Here is a 21,021-nt window from a genome sequence, read left to right on the forward strand (position 1 = left end):
CTGTGCTGCAGCCCATGGTGAGGCAGCTGTGCCCCTGCAGCCCATGGAAGCCCCAGAGAGCAGAGACCCACGGGCAGCCCCTGGAGGAGCTCAGGCCGCAGCGGGTGGATGCCTGAAGAAGGCTGTGACTGCGTGGGGAGCTCACCCTGGAGCGAGCTCCTGGCAGGACTTGGGAGCCCGTGGGGAGAGAGGAGCCCACATCAGAGCAGCTTTGCTGACAGGACTTGTGAAACTGTGAGGGACTCAGGCTGGAGCAGCTGGTACCTGAAGGACTGTTCTCTCCGTGGATGACCTACATTGGGGCAGGGTGTGAGGAGCTGCCCCCATGGGAAGAACCCATGTTGGAGAATTTTGTGGAGGACAATCTCCCATGGCAGGAACCCTACAGTGTAGCAGTGAGGAGTGTGAGGAGGCCTCCCCCTAAGAAGCAGCACCAAAGTCCGTCTGTGATGCACTGACCGCAACCCCCATCCCCTGTGCCGCTGGGAGGAAAGGAAGGGGAGTCCCAGGAAGAGGTGTTTTGAGATTCAGTTTTATTTCTCATCTCCCTGCTTTTATTGTTCCTTTAATAAATCAAACCTTTTTCTCCCCAAGTTGAGTCTGTTTTGCCTGTAACATCAATTGCTGAGTGATCTCAATTGGTGTCACATCTCAGATGTGTGACACATCTCAGAGAGATCACTGAGAGATCTCAGTGATCTGTCCATCCTTATCTCAACTCAAACACCTCGTTATATCTCTCTCTCTCCTGGCCAGTTTAGGAGGGGGAGTGATTTTAAGACTTGGTGGACACCTGGCTAAACCACCACAGCTGCAACAAATACAACATGCTAATACCACATGCTAGAAGCTGGCTATTATCCTCCTTTTAAAGCCTAGTGAAGCTGCTTTATACCACAGCCTCACTTAACACTGCACTTATTCTCTGTACAGAGACACACAGTAAGGAGCTAAGAAGCTCAGAAGAATGATGAATGGTTCCTTTCTTACTTTTATTTGAAATTGAGGGACTACTGTCAGATCCTTCAAAAGTCTCTGCTCTCCTGGGGAGTCCTGAGCCATCTTCAGGCTGGCAGGATGCATTGCCTAAGTGAGTGAAGATAAGGTTCTGGAGATTTTCAGCTAGGAAAGACGAGAACATTTCATGTAAGCAGCTGTGTGTGTGCAGCAAGACAAATGCATCATGCTAACAGGTTAAAAGAAAAACAATTTCAAACATCAAGTACATTAAAAAGCCCAGGCAGTTGGAGAGATTTCCTGCACTAGAGATGAACTTTCCTTTGTGACTAGCTCTTTATGACATGCTCTTCATATTGCACATATAAAGATGACCTCTTTCTTGACTGCAAGTTAAGATTATCAAGTCTTCAGTGTTTGGTTTTAGTTTCTTTTTCTCCCCAAAATACACATTACCTGTGAATATGCTATTGTAATCTATATCCTTCCTATAATACTGTGTTTCAGGATTGGTGTGTTTTTGGATGTGGACAGACACATCCTAAGATGCCATCGGTTGATCCTTCAAACTAAAAAGAATCAAGCTGTTGGGAAGGTCTTTCACCTAAAACCAGAGCAGAGGTGCACTTTGCCTTTGTTGGGGATTGGTTCTGAGAATAAGGGAGTCTGAAGAGTGTTATATAACAGTATTAAGCTATTTTTGCAGGATGGTTTTCAGGACCTGTATTTAGATCCTATGTGCTTATCCCCACCCCTGCAGCAGAGTGAATGCATCTATACTCCTACATTGCATTTACCTTCTGTCACTGCAGACTTCAGAATTGCCTCTCCCTGGAGATTTTCTGAGATATCCCCTCGAAGCAGCAGCCTAGATCGGGATCCTTGGGAATGGTCTTCAAAGCCATTCATTTCAGACATTTCTAGATAAATCTGATGCTTCTCAGTTAGACTTTGCATAATCAGGTCATCTTTCATGTTCAAACGCTCTAAAGGAAGAAACAAACTCAGTTCTGCCTTCCTAATCACCATCAGAGTACACTGTTCAATTTGGAAGACTTGTATGGTTTTCATTGTATGGTCAGAGCATCAAATGCAGAGATGTAATGAACATTTAAGGGGAAAATTCATGAGGCATATACACCTTATTGAACTTATTTAGAATCATAGAATCACAGAGTGGTAGGGGCTATGAAGGGAACTCTAGAGCTCATCCAGTCCAACCCCTTTGCCAAAGTAGGTCCCACCTAGATCAGGTCACACAGGAACGTGTCCAGGAGGGTCTTGAAGCCCTCCAAGGAAGGAGCCTCCACACCCTCCCTGGGCAGCCTGGGCCAGGGCTCCCTCACTCAAACACTGAAACAGTTTTGCCTTATGTTTCAATGGAACTTTGTGTTCTAGCTTCATCCCATCACCCCTTGTCCTGTCACTGGAGATAATAGAAAAAAAGTGTTGCCCCAACCTCTTGACACCCACCAGTGAGATATTGAGAGATATATATATTATTAATATAGTCAGTATTAATGTGATCTCCCATTCAGTCTCCTCCAGACTGAACAGCCCCAGGTCCCACAGCCTTTCCTTATAAGGAAGATGCTCCAGTCCCCTCAGCATTTTGGTGGCCCTGCACTGGCCTCTCTCCAGCAGTTCCCTGTCCCTCTGGAGCTGGGAAGCCCAGAACTGGACACAGGACTCCAGGTGAGTCCTCACCAGGGCAAAGGAGAGGGAGAGCAGAACCTACCTCACCCTGCTGCCCACTGTTTTTGATTTAACTTAACTACTTCTATATAATCTTACACTATCTTGAAAGAGTTACGAAGGAGAAAATTGATCACATTATGTGATAAAAGACAGGAATAAATCACCAAGGATGCTGAGAAGCAGTTTGTGGAATATATAAATAAGTCATTACCTTGAAAATCTTTTAACTTAGCAGCTCTGGCTTCAGCCAGCCTCCTCTCTGCTTCAGGCTCATTAAACGCCCCTCCTTCTTCATCAGGGCAGCTGTACAGATGGGGAGACAGGAAAGTTTTATTTGCACATTACATCACTTAAAACCCTTCCAGGATTCAACCTGAAGCTTTTGCTTAGGATGTTGTTTATCTTGTGGTCCATCCTCCTCACTCATCCAAAGCCCTGTTGCATCTGCCATCAGGGAATTGAATTGTTTATTGTTTTAAAAAAGCAGAATAAAGTCTCTGGCTGGTTTTTGTTGCATCTTCACAAGTGGCTTTTCCCCAGTGAACAAACAGAATCTTATGCCTCAGTCTTACAGAGAAAGTTTAGGGATAGGCAAATGGATTTTTACAATAAGTTTCCACCTGTGAGTCCTGAGAAGACTCAGGAGCAAGAAATCAGGTCCCTGCACCCTCCCTCAGGACGTACCTCTCGACAGCTCTGCGGATGTGTGCCATCCAGGAGTTCCTCTCCTCTTTGGAGTTTGTGTGAATTTCATACATTTCTGGTCCTTTTAAGGAAGCACTAATTAAGAACATTGCCTTTTCCTCATTAGCCACCTCTCTTACAATCAACTTTTGCAACGAGATAACTGGTGGTTTAGAGTCCTGTAAAACAAAACATAGGTTTATTGCACTACAACACGTGTTTTTAGGGTCTGTGCTTCCTGGCTTCTCCTGCCACCACAACTTTACTTCTATGGCCTTTTCCCACAACACTTTTGACATTGTCTTTTTTTACTCATCAGTCACACATGAAAACATGGAATGAAGAATGGTACCTGATGGAATATTAAAGCAAGTATCAATTGAAACACCTGAGGACTCCCACTGGGTCCACAAATTTTTGCTCAAAAAGAAGGAAGACCAACGTTGGAGAAAGAAAAGAAACACCTTAATGACACATGTGAAGTGGAAGAGAACCAATGGAAGAGTTTGAAGTTCTAAGTTGGCAAGTGAGCTACAAAAGAAATGAAATCATAACACAGAGGTATTACAGCATGCCATCAGGGCCTGTGAACAATAAACCGAGGTGGCAGCATACTGTGTAACCAAGGATTAACTGGATTATCTGTCAGTCTTTGCAATGGAAACAAATGAGGGATTATTAGTTACTAAAAACCTGTCTATGCTTCAAACCTAGCATAGGTCTGTCCATGTGGCCTACAAAGATACTCTCCCCAGAGGCAAAAACTTTGTAAAACTGATGTAAACTTTGTAAACCTTCACAGCATCATTTGGTGATGGTAAGAAAACTGAAGCATGAAGCAGACATCAGGAACACAAGGGTTTTCCAACTTCTCTGAGCAGCATTACTGCAGTTCCAGTTGAGTTGGAGGCCTGTGGCCAGTGGAGTTCCACAGGAGTGGAAATGGGTCTGGGAATAGGCTTGTTAAACATCTTCACCAATGACCTTGCTAAGGGGACAGAGTGACCCTCAGCAAGTTCTCTAAGGGGAGGACTGGCTGATTCACCAGAGGCTGTGCTGCCATTCAGTAAGGTCTGAACTGGCTGGAGAGTTGGGTAGTGAGGAACCTCCTGAGGTTCACCAAGGGCAAGTGCAGAGTCCTGCATCTTGAGAGGAATCCCAGCACCAGGACAGATCTGGGTTCCTTCCCAGATGCAGGACTCTGCACTTGTCCTTGTTGAACCTCATGAGGTTCCTCTCTGCCCAACTCTCCAGCTGGTTGAGATCCCACTGAATGGCAGCACAGCCTCTGGGGAACCAGCCAGTGCTCCCAGATTGGTGCCAGCAGGGAACTTGCTGAGGGTCCCTCTGTCCCCTCAGCCAGGTGGTTGACAAAGATGTTGAACAAGACTGGCCCCAGAACCCATCCCTGTGGAACTCCACTGGCCACAGGCCTCCAACTTGATTCTGTGCCATTGATCACCACCCTCTGGGCTCTGTCATTCAGCAGCTCTCCATCCACCTCACCTCCACTCATCCCAGCCACACTGCCTGAGCTTTCTGAACTATCATAACAGTTGAGAGACATTAACAGTGTGTTTCTCCTGTTTATGAACTTGCTCTTCTGCTCATAGTGCTGATGCATTTTGCAAAACAGAGCAGAATTAATCTATCAGTGTCATAAAATTAACTGCTGCTCAATGCTGCTCTAGAGGAAACAACTTCCAGCCATCCTCAATTGTGAAACTATCCCCACTCTGTGCATTAGAGGGGTAATTTGAAAAGCAGTTGTGTTTACAGCTGTGAGGTCACCAAAATAGCTTTTGCTATTACAATTGAACTCTAATCTTAATGTCTTGAAAAACGTTACAGCCAAGAAAACAATTACATAAAGTAGCTTCTCTGTTGCTGGTTCTCTTACAGCCATAACTGAACTAGATCAGGACAAAATGTACACAATTAATTGCTCTGAGGACACCTATGGAAATGCCCTAGAAGAGAACCTAGTAATTCCATTTGCATTTAGTGCTTATTACATTTACTTCAGGAACGTTCTCTGCCCTCAGTACATCTTTAGTCTACCATGATCCTGGTTACCTTGTCTTTAACTGAAATGGAAGGTTTTTTTCCTGGGCATTAACAAACAGAAAAAGACCTTAGTTGCAAGTGCCTTTCAAAGCACAGTTCTACCACGTTTAACATGACTTGTATAAAATGGCAGCCTAACAAAGTTCAAGGGAAAGAAAAAGTCACAGCTCAAGAAAAGAAGAAGCAGTGAACCTTAGAACATATTTAAGGCTTCAGGAGATGTAGCAACTAGAACTGGCTGATGCAAGAGAACTCTATTTTGCACTAAGAGACAGCAGCAGAGATCCAACAAATACCAGAATTGCTTCAGAGAAAAAGTATTTCTATAACAGTTGACTGGTTTGTTAACTTAATTATCCTTCTGAACCAAAACAAGTATCTAACCCCTCTAATTGGATTTCTTTGGTAGTTACTGTCACTTTCATAAATGTTCTAATTGAATGTATCAAATAAGGAGAACAATACCTACCACTGATGCAAACGTGTATTTTTGGTCCTTTTCTTGTAAGAGTAACAAAACATCAGTTAACAGGACTGCCAGAACATCTGCAGTAACAGAGGAAAGAAAAAGGAGAAGATTTTAAAGCTGAAGGACTGCTCCAGACTCACAAATCACTTGATTTAAATGTTCAGTGGGTCAAGGCACATTTGCAATATCGGGTCTGCAACTGCCTTCCACTTGGGTTGTCCATGGATAGCTTGCAGTCATGCAGAACCAGCACAACACAAATAGAGATGATTTAAAGACTTAAAACACCTCCACAGGCATCCTACACATTGTCTGAAACACTCACAAGAGAATGTCTCCCTCAACAGCAGATTCTTCTAGAACTGCAGCTGTCTGCAGCACCGCCTACTCTTAGCTGCATTCAATGTGCCGCTGAAGCTTCTGCTTGAACACTTGAGCAATGAAGCTGTTAAAATATTTACTGATGGGCACTGTTTTGATTTTCTGGCAGAACAGACATTATGCAGAATGAAGGTGTCATGGGCTTGACATGACACAATCTTTCCGAAGTGTGAAGCAGAGCTCACACAAGATAATGCCTTTCCACAGGAGACTAAGTCGGTATGACTCAAAGCTTTGTCATCCATCTAAAGACCTCCCTCCCTCTTGAATTGGAAAGCAGATCCCACAGATAATAAGCAAACAACATAAGGAACTTATCATGCACCATTATAGAGATGCTTATTGGACAAGCCAAGAATAGAACAAGTGCTATTTCCTCCAATATCCTATTAAACAAGAAGGTTATTGCCATCTTATTTCATACTCAATCGATCAGTACTAAACAGTCACTAAAAAAACAAAGAGTTTAAGAAAAAAGTATCTTGCTTCCTGGTTGTACTTCTGCAGTTCCTGGTACCTTTGAGTCGCCCTGATGCAGCTTTCCAGTAGAGCATCCCATCCAGCAGAAGTCGCCTCTGCCCCATGTCATCCTTCCGGAAGAAAAGACCATTCTTGCATTTCCCAGATGATTTCAGCTCCATTTTATGCATAATCTCCTTAAGGCGTTGCCCCTTCTCACACTCATTTACCATGGCATCCACATGAGTGATTGTGTCCTTAATTAAACTCAGGGCCTGGGTCAGCTCTTCATAATCTCTAGTTCCAGCTAAGAAAAAAAGACAGTAGCAGAGTCAGACACATTTTCAACCCTGGAATGAGACACTCAAATGTATTTTAATGTGAAAGCTCCAAACTGAACATCTAACCAGTATTTCTTAAGAGTTTAAGTTTGAAAATAACATAACATAAAATATCCTAAAGCCCTAAATCTCTAATTAACTGACAGGCTTAACCACTATGGTTTTGTGGTTGCAGACTTGAAACAGAACACTGCTCTTGATCTTCTGATGAGGTGAGACTGATCTGGATCTGCACCTAGAACAGCATCTTTAGCTAACAAAGAAGTGAGAAAGGAGGCAGAAGGGAGTATCAGCCTGTCCCTCCTTGTCTGAGGAAGCAGCATGTAAAACATGGGATTGACAGACAGCTGTCAGGCTTCAAGGTAAAACGAAACCACCTACCTTCTGTATTCTGGATAATGCGTTCCACCAGGACGGGGTATTTGGTGATGCGCTGTGTAACCAGCAGGATACACTCCTGAACACCCAGTCTCCTCACGATGGAACAGTTGCCAATTTTCTAGAACACAAGACAGACTCATCACAGCCCTTGTACATGCTGCTCTTTTAACCCCTTCGCCTCTCCATTCACATCTTTTCTGTCTCAAAGCTGGTTTGTACAGTTAGGCATCGGGCCACAAACACCCAAAGCTCCTGATAACATCAAAGCATCTGCTTTTATTACTGGAAAATACTTCAGGTATTATTTCCAACTACTGTTAATTAAGGCTGGAGCCAAGCAGAGAAAGTTCCAAACCCAAACTGTTTGACTGCCAAGCTGGTTGCACTTTATAACGGGATCAGTCCTTAAATCCACTGAAGAGTACTATATTTTTAAAACTAGAGCCAAGCACCTCACAGCCAAATGAGGTCAATAATGAATAAATGAAGTGTTTATTTTATCACTGCATGTTCACCAGTAGGTCAACTGACAGAAATCCATTCTGTTTCTGTTGAAAGGGAAGACTGTAAAGCATCAGCATCCTACTCATTACTCTGACTGCAGGTACAGAACAATCCTGAGAGCAGAATACAGTACCAAGATGGTTCTTTCTAAGGACTGAGGATATACATTTTAAAACTCTGGTCACTTATTCAGTTCCTTGGAAGTGAAGGCCTTTTCAAGGCAGCTGGTTACAAAGAGCTGTAGGTATAGAGCGATGCTGGAAAGTTTACACAGTATCACTTACTGATGACTGGAAAAAATGAGACTACTTAAGACCATGCAATGCCATCTCAGGTTCAGGTTACAGCTTCCACTTTGGCCATGTCTCTTCAGCCCTGCCTATTAACTGCCCATTATAGTGTGCAGCAGATAAACAAGCCACCAGGGAGCCAGTCTTCTGGTTTTAGAAAGATGACAAAGTGGGAAAGACCTGACTAAGAATATCAGCTTCTCTACAGTAGTTCATCAAGAATTTTTTCAATTGATTTACTATCAAGCCAATTTACAAAGATGGCCACACACAAGGCACTCAGTGATAAAGCCATGAACAGAACAAATACTCTGCTCCCCAGTCCTAGGTGCTCTCAAGGGCCTGTCTCACATTTAACACCTGCTAATTGTGGCTTTGTGTCCAAACAGCTCCAAAGATTTAACATACAAGAAGCTAGCAACCTCTCAAACAATAAGAACATGATTCCAACCCTGCTCATTTAAATTTAAGAGATCTTCAAGTAAAAAGGAAAACCTGAAGTGGTCAAGTGTATTTAAATATATTTAAAACACTTTTAACTCAATCCCAGTCTCACAGAATGGCAGGCTCCTGCCTGTTATTTACCTTTATTAAGTTTTGGAACTTCTTATTGCTTTGGAGCAGGTCTTTATAGTGACTGACAGCTTCATTGTGTCCACAGCAGAACACACCATATTTTTCTTTCATTCTCTCCCCATTTTCACCTGAAAACTAATTGGAAAGATACGAATGAAAGGCAGGAATCATTAAGAGTAAACTCAACTGTAAGACTCAGGTTTAACATGGTTTTATGGTAACCAATTTCTGGAGACATTTCTTCAATATTTCCATTTCTTTTGTAGCAGGAATGAGAGATGTGTGCAGTGTGACAGCTCAGAGCTTGGAATACAACCAGACAACCAAATACTAAATGATGGTTGTCACTATGAGAGTTTTTAAAGGGATCTCTGGGCCTCTGCAGGTAAAAAAGACTGAAGACTGTAAAAGGTGAAGGGCAAAAAATGGTCCCAATATATGAAAGAAATTGTTGCATTCACTCCACACCACAATGGATGCTAAAGCTGTAACAAGTTAAAGGTCATGACCAAGAAGCTTGACATTAAATGCAGGAGGCCCATGTTTGGGATGGACATCAGGAAGATGTTACTCTCCTTTTGGAACAGATGAAAAATAAAATCATCTACAGTCACACATCCCCCCAACATGCTTACACACACACACACAGAGAACTTTTAATGAACATTTCACATTACTTGTGACCAGATATATTCCTGGGACTCAGCCTCACACATTACACTGGGTAAATAATCCTGAAACCAGTATTAAATCAGTCTTTGCATAATGTAACTTAAACCTTACATTTAGCTTTCTAGAAATGTATCAACACCATTGACAGAATTTCATTCCCACCTGTTTTACCAAGAGGTCTCCAATGTTCTGGATGATATAATTTCGGTCACTGCCTTCTTCCAAGGACTCCTTTCGTCGCTCCTTTAACTGGAGCAGAAATTGTCCATGCATCTCCAGCAGCTCATCCACGCAGGGGAAGAGCTTGTTAATGACTGCATTTGGAAACTGGAGTTCCTCTCTCATGGCTCTGGAGTATACCTTCAGCATTATTTTCAGTGTCCTAACATGGTGCATTTCAGTCTGCATTAGTTCTGGGCAAGGAGAAATTGAAAAAGCAGTAGTCACTAGTTACTGCACAGCACATAAATGAGACACAAAAGAGCAAGCTCCAAAAGCCACCATCTTTTGCACCACCTTTTTCACCACAGTCTTTGCATCACTGATGTGAAGCTCCTAAATTTGTGCTGTTAATTTCCCAGCCAAACAGTGACAGCCTACTTACTTAATGATGGCTTCAGCTGCAGTTGAGTTATTCCCTAATTGTATAAGCTGGGCTTTGTGGCTTACACAGGCATACTGAAAACTATGGGTTGCTTAAAATCATTAATAGAAGGATTTATGCCCACCACTGAGAATGTTCACTCAGTTTTAGTTTTCAAGCACAAAACAAAATGGCAGCCAAGAAAAATGATTTCTGCTTGGTTTCAAAACAGTGGCACCATGAAACAGGAAAAGTTAAAAGGATAATAACTATTCTTACCATAAATGACATCTTGCCTTTTTATAACATCTTTCTTTTGCCTTTTTGCATAAGGCTGTTCCACTGCAACACTCCAAGACTCTGCCTCAAACTCATGAGCATCTGCTTCTATTTCACTTCGGAGGGACAGAGAATAAGCATCTAGATGGAAAGCACATTCCATTTCAACGATTGTTTACCAACATATCCCTCATTGCCATCAACAGCCCCAATACGTGTACAAACATCTCAGTGCTACTTTAAGAAATTGCATTAAAAAAAATCCAGAAAAGCACAGAAATTCCATACCTTCCAGAAAAATGGAGTCTGCTGTTGAAGGTGCAAGTGAGACCACATCCTCTGAAGTTTGCTTAAACTTGATAAAGCCTGAATCGCCTTCATCCATGTCTCCTGAAAGCAGTCTAAGTGGCCAAAGACATTAGACCAAGGGATCAAACCCCAAACATTAACATTATTTTTAAGTTAATTTGTTTTAACAAACTAAATCCAACTACTTTAACGAGCACCTAACCTACAGGGCAATTGAATAGCTAAAAGTTATCGTTGCACTCCAACTTTGAACAGTCAATTTAGCAACTCCATCACTGAAACATTACAGTTTTAATTAAGAGCAGCATGAGCAGGCATGTCACTTCCAGTATGACATTTTAAACCACATCACCTGGTGACAAACCACAGCCAGTTCAGAGTACAAAGGGCACTCAGAAGGAAGCATAACTGTGGCACATAAAAAGCAAACAACTACTTTGAACAGCATAGAGCTCTGAATTCATCTACAATTTTAATCAAGGTATCCTGTGCTTCAGAAACTGCTGTCTCCTACACTAGTCAGAACTAGCACAACCCAGAATAACTGAACTCAGAAGAGATTACTGAATTTCAACGTGTCTGAAGACAAATATACCCATGAAAACCATAATCTAGACAGATACTCCAAGATTGCCCTATTTTATCCATATTTACAACGTACTACAGAGGGACTAAAGGTGATTGAAACAAACAAAAAAGCTCACTGCTTGGGGAAATGAATTTCAGCATTAAAAGCTCATTAAACATCCTTTCAGCTTGAAAGCCAACACCAATTCATGCTTTAGCTCTGTAATTGCTTTTCCCTTCACACAGGGGGTTGTGGGGGGTGGCAGCAGAAGCTGGTGAATTAGAAGAGAAGCAGTTTACTTACCCAAATTTATTAACAGCTCCAGCAGTATTCAGTGAAGACTGAGAATTTCCTCTTTGGGTGATAGTCATACCGAGATTCCGGGAGAGTACTGGGGTGCCATCCGGTCCCAGGAGAAGACTTCGGGGCTGCTCCTTCAAAGAAGCGGCTAAAGAGGCAAAAATGGAATTGGTGCTCAGAAAATGAGGCGGACACTGCAGCTCCCCTGCTCTCAAACCCCTCTCTGAATGCGGACGGAGGACAGACAGGATCTTGGATGTTAAGAGCTCATTGTCCAAAAAAACATTCTCATTCCATTTTCTTGAAAAGGAACCACAAAAAGACAGCTCGGGGTGAGCTGGCATCGCATTGCTTCTGCCGCTGCCTTTGGAATTTGTATTCCCCATGCTCACCACTGGCTGCCCTCAGACCTGCCACAGTAAAGTGGCCCCAGAGATGCACTGTTTTTATACTACCTGTGATCCTTCTAGAAATGTAAAGCTGTCACTTAACTTACTGTATTGGCTAAATCAGCAGGTCTGAAGTGCAGGAAATTGGTCCCTACTGTGCCCATTTAGTGTGGAAATTGCAAAGTATCTTCTCCTTTAGTAAAACACCAGAACCTACACACAATTATTCACACCCTACCGTATAAGGGCACAGAATATTTCATGGCAAACAAGGAAAATCTGAGATTGTGTAAAAACCACAAGTTCTTTCCAATGCACCTTGCTGCACAGTGATTTCTATCTGCATGAACACACAGTGAACACAACAGAGACCAGAGCTAAATGTAATTTTAATACAGCAGCTTTTTAATGCTTTTTAAATCTAGACAGACTGTGAACTGGAGAGGTATTTAAAACTTTAATCACTGTTACACAACACATAGAAGCCTGGAATAGACTTATTAAAAATGGGTATGATTATTTAGCTGTCTGTAATGAATGACAGGGAAGAGGAGACAAAATACATTATTTCAGAAAAGGAACTTCAGAGAAATCAAAGATGAAAAATCAGCCAGACAATCTTTAACACTTCTCACTGGCAAGGTCTGCAGCTGCCCTTTTTTCAAAGTGCTTTTAAGGACATGGGAGTGGAAGAGATCTCACAGATCCTTGAACCTGCCATTTCAAGGAAGCTTTGTCTAAAATCCAGACGGAACAACCCTTCCAGCACTGGATCTGGGAGGCTGCTTCATGACCATGCTGCTGTACCAGTTCAAAAGGGTCTCCAGCTCTCAAGTCAAGGTTTATCCATTGCCAATTTGCAATTCTTCTTGTAAAAACATTGGTATCTACCCATCTCTAAAGTTCCCCTTTCTTAGTCTACACTCCTCAGTCTACCTCTGCTAATAACCATCTCTCTCTGCTTCTGCCTGCTCAGTGGAACCAAGGTGTTCACATTTCTTCTCATGAAACAGGTCTTTCCACATTTCATGATACCCCATACCCTACATCTGCTTGTCTCTCCTTTAATCTTGAAACAGTTGACTAGAATCCTATTAGTGCTGCAGGGGAGGTTACATTAATGTCATTTAATAGAAATTGTACCACCACATCCTTCCTGCTGGAAATGGCTTTCCCAAAAATCTGTTTCAGTTTGAAATCTCCTGGCTACACACACAGTATATTCTCAGTCTGCAACAAACTGGGTAAACTGAGTCCCCTTCCATCACCTCCAAGTGATGAGCTCTAAGCCCATTGTTCCACAAGAGGAGACTAATCAGATACTCACAGATTTATAAAGGCAGATTTCTCCCACAAAGTCTTAATAATAAACTTCCACAATTGACAAGTATTGAAATCAGTCACTGAGTTCCCTTTCTGTGCCACAAGGCAAGAACATGAAGTTCTCTCTCACAATGGTAGGCCAAATCTAAAAATCTCCAGAGACAAAACAAGAGGAGAGGAATGGAGGGAACACAAACACCACAGTCTAACCCTCTCTTAAAATCATTTCTCTTTGACATTGATACAATACCTTTGGCTTTTTCTGCCAGGCACTGTAGCCTGCAGTGTTACACTGTGGGTGAAGACATACAATGCCCATGCTATTAGCTGTTTCTTTAACTTCCAGCTTTTGCTTTTGACCATGGAAAATTAACACTGGCTGCCTAGCAGAGTCTGCAGCACAAAAAAGCCATTTTCTGAGTTCAATTAGCACTGTCTGCACACTGCTGAGAGTCCCTATCGATCCCTGTTAACCTGTCACACCAGACCCGACTGTATACCACAGAGCTGTTTCAACGACAAGCCCTACAGCAAACACTTTCTTATTTTCATGATTCCTTATTGTTTCCTATTTTAGCCTCTGCATTTTCCCCTACATAAACAAAACTGTTCTTGGTAATGCAAACAGCCACTTCTTATAAAAATAATGCCCTTTTGCAATACACCTTGGGAGGAATTGTTTCATTAAGAAGCACACCTTGCAATGCAAGTGATACCTAAGGAAACCATAGGAAACATTCACAGGAACACTTGGACATTTGTGTCTGCTCTGTTTCTTACTGCCATCAAAGCAACCAAACGGACCAGCTGCAAGGTAGATAATACTTTTGCTCTACTTAGAGTCCATCACCTGAAAGCCAAGAAGCCTGCTCGGTTAATGCAGAGCTCGTAACGTGTACACATTAAAAAGCCATTTAAGTTATACAGCTGTGGCCACGATGGTCTCTTCTAGTAGCTAAAAGCTATTTCAAAGCCTAAGCAGCAAGAGAGGTGTTCTTTCTTCATGTATTTTTTTTCCTCCCAGCTCCCTTTTCCCACTTTGTTTCAACAAAGATTTATGTTTGGACCATTAGTGCTAGCTTGTCTTAGAGATTTCTAGCAACCACCAGCTGCAGGCAAGTTTTAAATAGACAATTATGAAAATCTGATGTAAAACAAAGTTCACAGTTCTAGTCTTTTCAGAGGCCAGAGAATAGACAATCAATGAAAAACTAGCTTATTGATCCCTTTTCACCATGATATTTTGAGGTTACACAGCAAGAAGGTATAAAGAAAAATAAAAAGATAAAAAGATAAAAACACACAGGAGATTGCCAGGAGCCTCTCAGCCATTCCCAACAGAAAAAAACATAAAGCCATCTTATTAAAAGAGACCTTTTCTATACTTCAATAACACACTGTGTATAGCCTTTAAAACATATTAAAGAAAAAAAATGCAATTGAACAGATAAGCCCTGAGCACAGAAATCATTCTTTAGTACAAACCTGGGGAAATGCACTGGGGCGAACTTTGTGGAGATCCAGAAGGTCTGTGCTGCAAATCTTTCTGCTATAGGAAAAAAGTACAATATTCTTACACATACAGAACAAACCTTCAGTCTAAAATGAACCCTGATTTTCCCATCATATAGCACTGTATGTAAGTGAAGCTGTATACAGAATACCAAGGGTTTGACACAGTAACAGCTTTAGTCACCTGCTGTAAGAAGCCCTAGACATTACCACTCTGTATCAAAATACCATCAAGTATACATCTGACTGAAATAGAACCAAAAACAAAGTTACAGCTGAATTAAAGTCATGATAATACATAATTTATTAAATGAAAGCAAACCCTTTAGGCAGTCTTCACCTACACTTGTTGCCATTCAGTTCACAGCAATACCAGCTAAAGTAACCCAGTCTTGCATCGTAGCAGGTGAGTCTTCTGGTTTAAAAGGAGAACGTGCAACACCTTGAGAGGTTTAAAAGCGTATGTCAAAAACCCTACTAGAACATTTCTGGCCCCAGTAGAGTTCCATCAGAAATCCCCAATGGCTGCAAATGTTGCCTTTAACCTCTCACTGCCCAGGTATGAGCTGTTGTGCTTTCTCTTTCCCTCTCTCACAGTCTCTCTGAAATCAACACTTGCAAGTTAAAACAAAGTAAAATCCCCTCAAGCATAATCAGTTACAAGGAAGAGGAAATCAGTTTCAAAACCAATTCTAGAATTAAAACCCCAAAAGGTAGACAGTAATCTGAAAGCAACCTGTGACCTTACATGCAATTACAGGCACCATGATGACACAGATAAAAAATGAACAGCTTCACGAGACCAAGTTAATCCCAGTTCAAAAATCAGATCACTTATTCTGCATTGCTCAGTTTATAAATAATATGCAACTGCTATGGCAAATCCCCTTCCACCCCCTCACACTCTTCCATTGGCTTTGAGATGGAACAACCTATTAAAATAGAGTGGTGTAAAATTCAGAGGTACAAAATAATTCAACTGTGTTCCAAAGAAAGTGATGGGTTTGAGCGTTCTTGCAAAGGTTCATCACAGCTCTGACAGACACAAGCAATGGTAAATAGTTTTCAGTACAGTAATAAAAGGTTTACCTTTATTTCCCCTACACACACTGTCATAAATTACTGTAATGACAAGTTAATAACTATTCGGTGCCTTGAGGATGTAGGGCAGGATTCAGTACCGATGTAAATTACAACACTCACGTTAAATTAAACTTAGTATGTTAAGCACTGTTATTATAAAAGAAGAACAAATTTTAGAACCCACTTTGGGTCTGATGCTGCTGCATTCAGCCAGTAAATTCTTGCAGTTCTTATGGACATTCACTGCACAATCTGAAACACAAAAAAGGGAAAAGAAAGGTCTTAAATTATTCTTGTCAGTCCTGTGTAGGGAAAGGAAGAGTGATACATAATAGATCTTGATTTTGTAGATGATGCAGAGCAAGCTCAGGTGTTACAGTGAGCATCCTTGTTGTACATGTTCTGTTCTTGATTTTACACTAAATAAGCTTTTTCACTAAGACTTGAAATCCTTGATAACGTAATTCACACAAGCAAGCACAAAGACACACTGTTGAATGCACTAACAGTATTCTGCCTAATCCTCACTCAACCAGAGCGCTGCTCTCCTCACATCTGCAAAGGTTATTGCCACGTCTCTCAAGACAAAATTGACACCATTCAAGAAGGCAGCAATTTATTTGGCTCTGTAGGATCAGCTGTCTTTCTGCATCAAGTAGGAGCAGGAGGTGAAATGACTACAGTCAACAAAGCTCAAAACACCCCACAGAAACATCAGAGTATTAGTACCATCACAGCATTACTGCTTTTCCAGCTTCACAAAGGAACTTGTGCCAGATAAAGCAACTAAACACAGCCCTCTCTTCCCCAAAAAGGCATAAACCCATTAACAACATAGTAGAATCCACTCTTCTTCCTTATTATAACTACTGCTTGAGAAAGCAAGATGACAACTGATAGTGTCAAGTATTTCCTGCAGTCTTTCTGTCCATATATAAAGATCCTCCATCAAAAGCAGAAGCAAGACACCAGCAACATAGTAAAGGAAACCAGGATCTGTTTCTTCCCATGTATTTCAGGCACATCTATTAAAAGTGAAACAGAACAAAACTGAGAAGATGAACACTGTATCTGCTAGAGCAAATCCTGTTTATGTTTAAAGTAGAGAGAAAAAACTATTTCAAGTCTCTTCATCCAAACAGAACTATCACCCATGCCTGGCGCCAAGGCTGCTGATCTGTTCTTGACTAATGTAGAGAAATGCTCACTTGTGTTTGCCATTAGAGTGAAACTATGAGAACAGGAGCAAAATGCTTATTTGGCCTTCAATACAAATAAATTAATAAAGACATAAAAACAAGACTGAGAGAAAGACTGAGTGCACAGACCCCAAAGATGCTTACATGTTATGCAACTTCCACAAGTGGGGGAAATAACTGCACCCTGAGTGCCTGACACACAAAAGATTCCCACAAAAGCCAACTACCTCTCGTAACTTCTCTTTCACAGAATCACACAATCTCAAGAGTTGGAAGGGACCTCGAAAGATGATCTGGTGCAACTCTTCTGCCAGAGCAGAACCTGCAGAGTAGGGCACACAGTAGCTCATCCAGGTGGGTCTGGAATGTCTCCAGAGAAGGAGACTCCACAGCCCATCTGGGCAGCCCCTGCCAGTGCTCCCTCACCTCAACAGGGAACAAGCTTTTCCTTGTGTTTCTTTGCAATCTCTTCTGTTCCAGCTTTCTCTTTTATCTGTGATAGTTCTATGAATACTACACTCCATGCAGCAAAACAAAAGGCATTGTATCTAACTTCAAATGTCCACATACCTGCAATTGCATGATAAAAATGCATCAAAATTATTCACTTGCTAAGATTGTGTGGAGATTAATAAATTACCCATTTCAGCATTGGGAAGGCCTCCACCTGTCTCCAGAAAATAAAAAACTTGTTAAAAGCCATGCCACAATTGACAATGGAAGTCTCCTTTCCTCCTGAGGAACAGAGTCAATACTGGGACAAAAATCACCACACAAAAGGAAACAGAAAAAAAATCATGAGCTCAAGCAGGGCAGGATTTGAGTCCAGCTTACAAAGGGGGTCCCTCAGGGCAGGACAGACACACTGATGGAAGGAAACATTCACACAGCCATTGGAAATCCATTTCACTCACCTAGAATTGGGCAACGTAGTCAGCTATAAACATTTCATCAAACTTTAACCAATCATTCATATTCCCTGACATTCATGTATCTTCAGTGATTCCACTCCATAATTCTGTTCCTATTAATGATTGGTAGGACCAACTCCACTTCAAAAGCTTGGGCATCTTCTAGGTGAATTGTAAAAGGGATATCAACTTTAAAAAAGGTATTTCAATTTCAAAATCATGCCCTTGCTCTGCTAAAGGTAACAGCTTATATCATCCTTAATCAGCTGACATAGCTAATAGTGCAGTATATTAGTTTCCTGCACTGATTAAAGATTCTTTACAGGAAAGAACATACTAGAAAATAGGTCAATGCTACAGAAAGCCTCAGAAACCTGCCATCGAATCCAAGGACTCGAGTCTCCAAAAGCCTATTTGAAACACAATGAACTCGATGATTTCCAGGCAGCATTACTTCTGCTCATGGAAGAGATGAGAATCTTGTAAACTGACAGAAGAATCAGACTGTTTTAAAAACATCCTTCGTTTTCTAAACCATCCTCCAGCTTCCCCTGTTCATCACCCTGCTGCAGACTGTGCTGAACCAAGTACACTCCAATTCAGGATGGGAACAGGCATTTGAATATGAGTGAATTTCATTTCCTTTCCCTGCATTTAAGAGATCTGTATTCTTTATTGTTCTGGACAGCCCCTACGATCAGCAGATGTCAAGAAAACAGTGAAGGGGAGAATGAGGGACAGAGGACAGTGAAGAAGGGACAGGAGCTGCACATGTTGAGACTGATATTTAAGAACACAGATACATGTTGTTATAGGTATACAGAAATCATAGATATCTCACCTCAGAAAACACAGATGGGTCACCCAAAGAAAGGGAGCATTGGTAAACTCCAAACAAAGGCAGATATTTTTACAGGTACTGTTTGGTCTTATTCAGATCAAGAATTTGGGAAGATAAAAAAAAAAGGCTATTCTCAAACTGGAGAGGCACAGACTATCTTTCTCTGAGAAAGATAGTGCTAAAAATTCAGAGGACTGATACCCAGGCTCTTCCCTCTCTTCCCCTCCTGCAATCACTCACTCGCTGGAGCTGCACGAAGGTTCATTTGGCAGGGAGAGATGGATCCTCCAAAGCATTTCACGTTGATGAAGACTATGCAGAAGGGCCATTGTGCTGGGAACACCAGTTAAACTGCCCACACAATTGGAAGGTCCAAGGATTTGGGTTAGCTCAACTGGATGGGGACAGGATCACCACTACTAGAGCTAAAGGGAAACTGACATCACATGTGGCATGAGAACTAAGCAAACCCACCACGGTTGCTTCTGGGTTTAAATCAACTGGTTTGGAATTAAGAGTGAGACTTCTAGGAGCATCACATTGTCCCACACCTGCTTATTAGTAGGGTCTGTCACTGCCTCTGAAGTCCTGTGTATGGGCTGGTGCCAGCAATGAACTGCTGCTCATTGATAGACTGAAACAGGGGCCTCATCCAGCAAAGAAATATTTAAGATCAAGAGGCTCATAAACATAAAAGATCTCATTCACAATTGGGGGTAATGAAATTAATATCTGGTATAATAAAAACTCCCTTCCCTTATTACTGAGATACTTTCCCAAAAGCTCAGAGAAACCCATTTACAACTTAAGAGGATTTTATTGGACAACATGTTACAGAGCCCAACAGCATAACACCCATTCACAGTATGAAGGGGCAATGAGCCTGGCTGGAAAAGGGCAAGCGAATACATTTTCTCCCCCAGCTGGAATAGACACTTCCAGTGGATCAGACACTGGCAATGTCCTATAAATGTCTTCCAGAATTGGATTCCAGGACAAATCTATGACTCACCAGATATTATGAGTATTATGACCCTGACCTTTGGTCTGGAACGGAACTGCCCAATAAAATAACTCCTAAAAGGCCATTTGCAAACAACTACAGCTAACAGAAAGATATGCTGTGATTAACCTAAAATTGAAAATCTGAGAGGTTTTTTTCCCCTCAAGTACATTATTTTTTTTGGTGTATTTTAAATGAGAGGTTAAAATAAAACTAGAACAGCTAAGTTCAGGCAGGGACATCTTAAACAGCGATTCTAATGATGCAAGGAGTTCAAGCACTCTTCTAATGCTAAGGGTATCTTCACCACCAGCAGAAGGCAGCCACAAACAAAGAAGATTTCTTGCAAAATTAATATATTTTCTGTTTTCAAACATCTGATGCTTCAGGGATCAAACACAACCTCTTCCCCTTTTCCTCCCCCTTACACCATACACGGTAATTTCTCTCTCTTGAGCTGACAAAGGAAACAACTTGTACAAGAATGATTAATACAGAACATAAAATCTGGATTTATACACAGAGATACACGCCACCAAGGGCTGAGAAACATTTCAAACAACTACAGCGTGCCAGAAAAAAGCAGAGTGACTTTGTGATAAACCTCCTCAGGAAAGAGGAGGAGTTCCAGTGGGACACGAAGAAATTTCTCTATTCAGTACATTCAGGTCAGGTATCTTCAGGAATTCAGAGCAGATTTAACTTTGCCCCAGTGGCTTTGGTGTTTACTTGTTTTGACAACTCGCCTAATTACACAGAAGCAGAAACTAAAAGATTGGAAGGGTGCAGGGTGAGGAGATGCTTCACATTCTGAAAACAGAGACAGTCAATGCGAGAGGGCAACAGCGCTAAATTATCAAGTTTCAGCTTCCCTGTTAAAGCATTCCTCTTTGCCTTTGAAAACAACCTGTAATTACTTTCTCACTGTATCTGGTTTGATGGTCAAAATATGAGACAGACAGATAAGGGGCTGAGGTTGTGGCATCCTCAACATTGCAAGTTCTAGTGGCCTTGAGGTTTTCTTTAAGCATTGAAACCCAAAACAAGCAAAGGAACAACTGATGTTTCTGTTTTCTAAACAATGCAAAACAAAATTAGCCTATTATCTGCAAAGAAACACAAGCACTATTTCTAATCTCATGCTGAACCCTTCCCCCATTCTACAGCAACGCTACAGAACTGAAGCTGCAGCTATGACAATCATAAAAGGTATTTAAAATATTTCATAGGTAAACATTAGGT

At 41.6% G+C, this 21,021-nt stretch overlaps 1 protein-coding gene across 4 annotated transcripts in view; it reads right to left on the bottom strand.

Moving 5' to 3' along the window:
* Positions 1–21,021, bottom strand: part of ARHGEF18 (Rho/Rac guanine nucleotide exchange factor 18) — a 56,380-nt gene that overhangs the window by 14,109 nt on the left and 21,250 nt on the right. For 3 of the 4 annotated variants that reach the window (XM_062014942.1, XM_062014941.1, XM_062014943.1), the window contains 14 exons: positions 16,010–16,077; positions 14,716–14,779; positions 11,522–11,666; positions 10,630–10,742; positions 10,342–10,482; positions 9,642–9,892; positions 8,817–8,942; positions 7,438–7,555; positions 6,774–7,022; positions 5,876–5,952; positions 3,340–3,518; positions 2,867–2,958; positions 1,755–1,943; positions 991–1,122 (listed from right to left, as the gene is read on the bottom strand). In XM_062014942.1, coding sequence (XP_061870926.1) covers positions 991–1,122; positions 1,755–1,943; positions 2,867–2,958; positions 3,340–3,518; positions 5,876–5,952; positions 6,774–7,022; positions 7,438–7,555; positions 8,817–8,942; positions 9,642–9,892; positions 10,342–10,482; positions 10,630–10,742; positions 11,522–11,666; positions 14,716–14,779; positions 16,010–16,077 — 1,944 coding nt within the window. Of the gene's footprint in view, positions 1–990; positions 1,123–1,754; positions 1,944–2,866; positions 2,959–3,339; positions 3,519–5,875; positions 5,953–6,773; positions 7,023–7,437; positions 7,556–8,816; positions 8,943–9,641; positions 9,893–10,341; positions 10,483–10,629; positions 10,743–11,521; positions 11,667–14,715; positions 14,780–16,009; positions 16,078–19,016; positions 19,584–21,021 lie in introns of those variants that run through there. The other variant, XM_062014944.1, reaches the window with a different exon arrangement.

Source organism: Colius striatus, chromosome 25, assembly GCF_028858725.1.
Source record: "Colius striatus isolate bColStr4 chromosome 25, bColStr4.1.hap1, whole genome shotgun sequence".
NCBI classification, from domain to species: domain Eukaryota; kingdom Metazoa; phylum Chordata; class Aves; order Coliiformes; family Coliidae; genus Colius; species Colius striatus.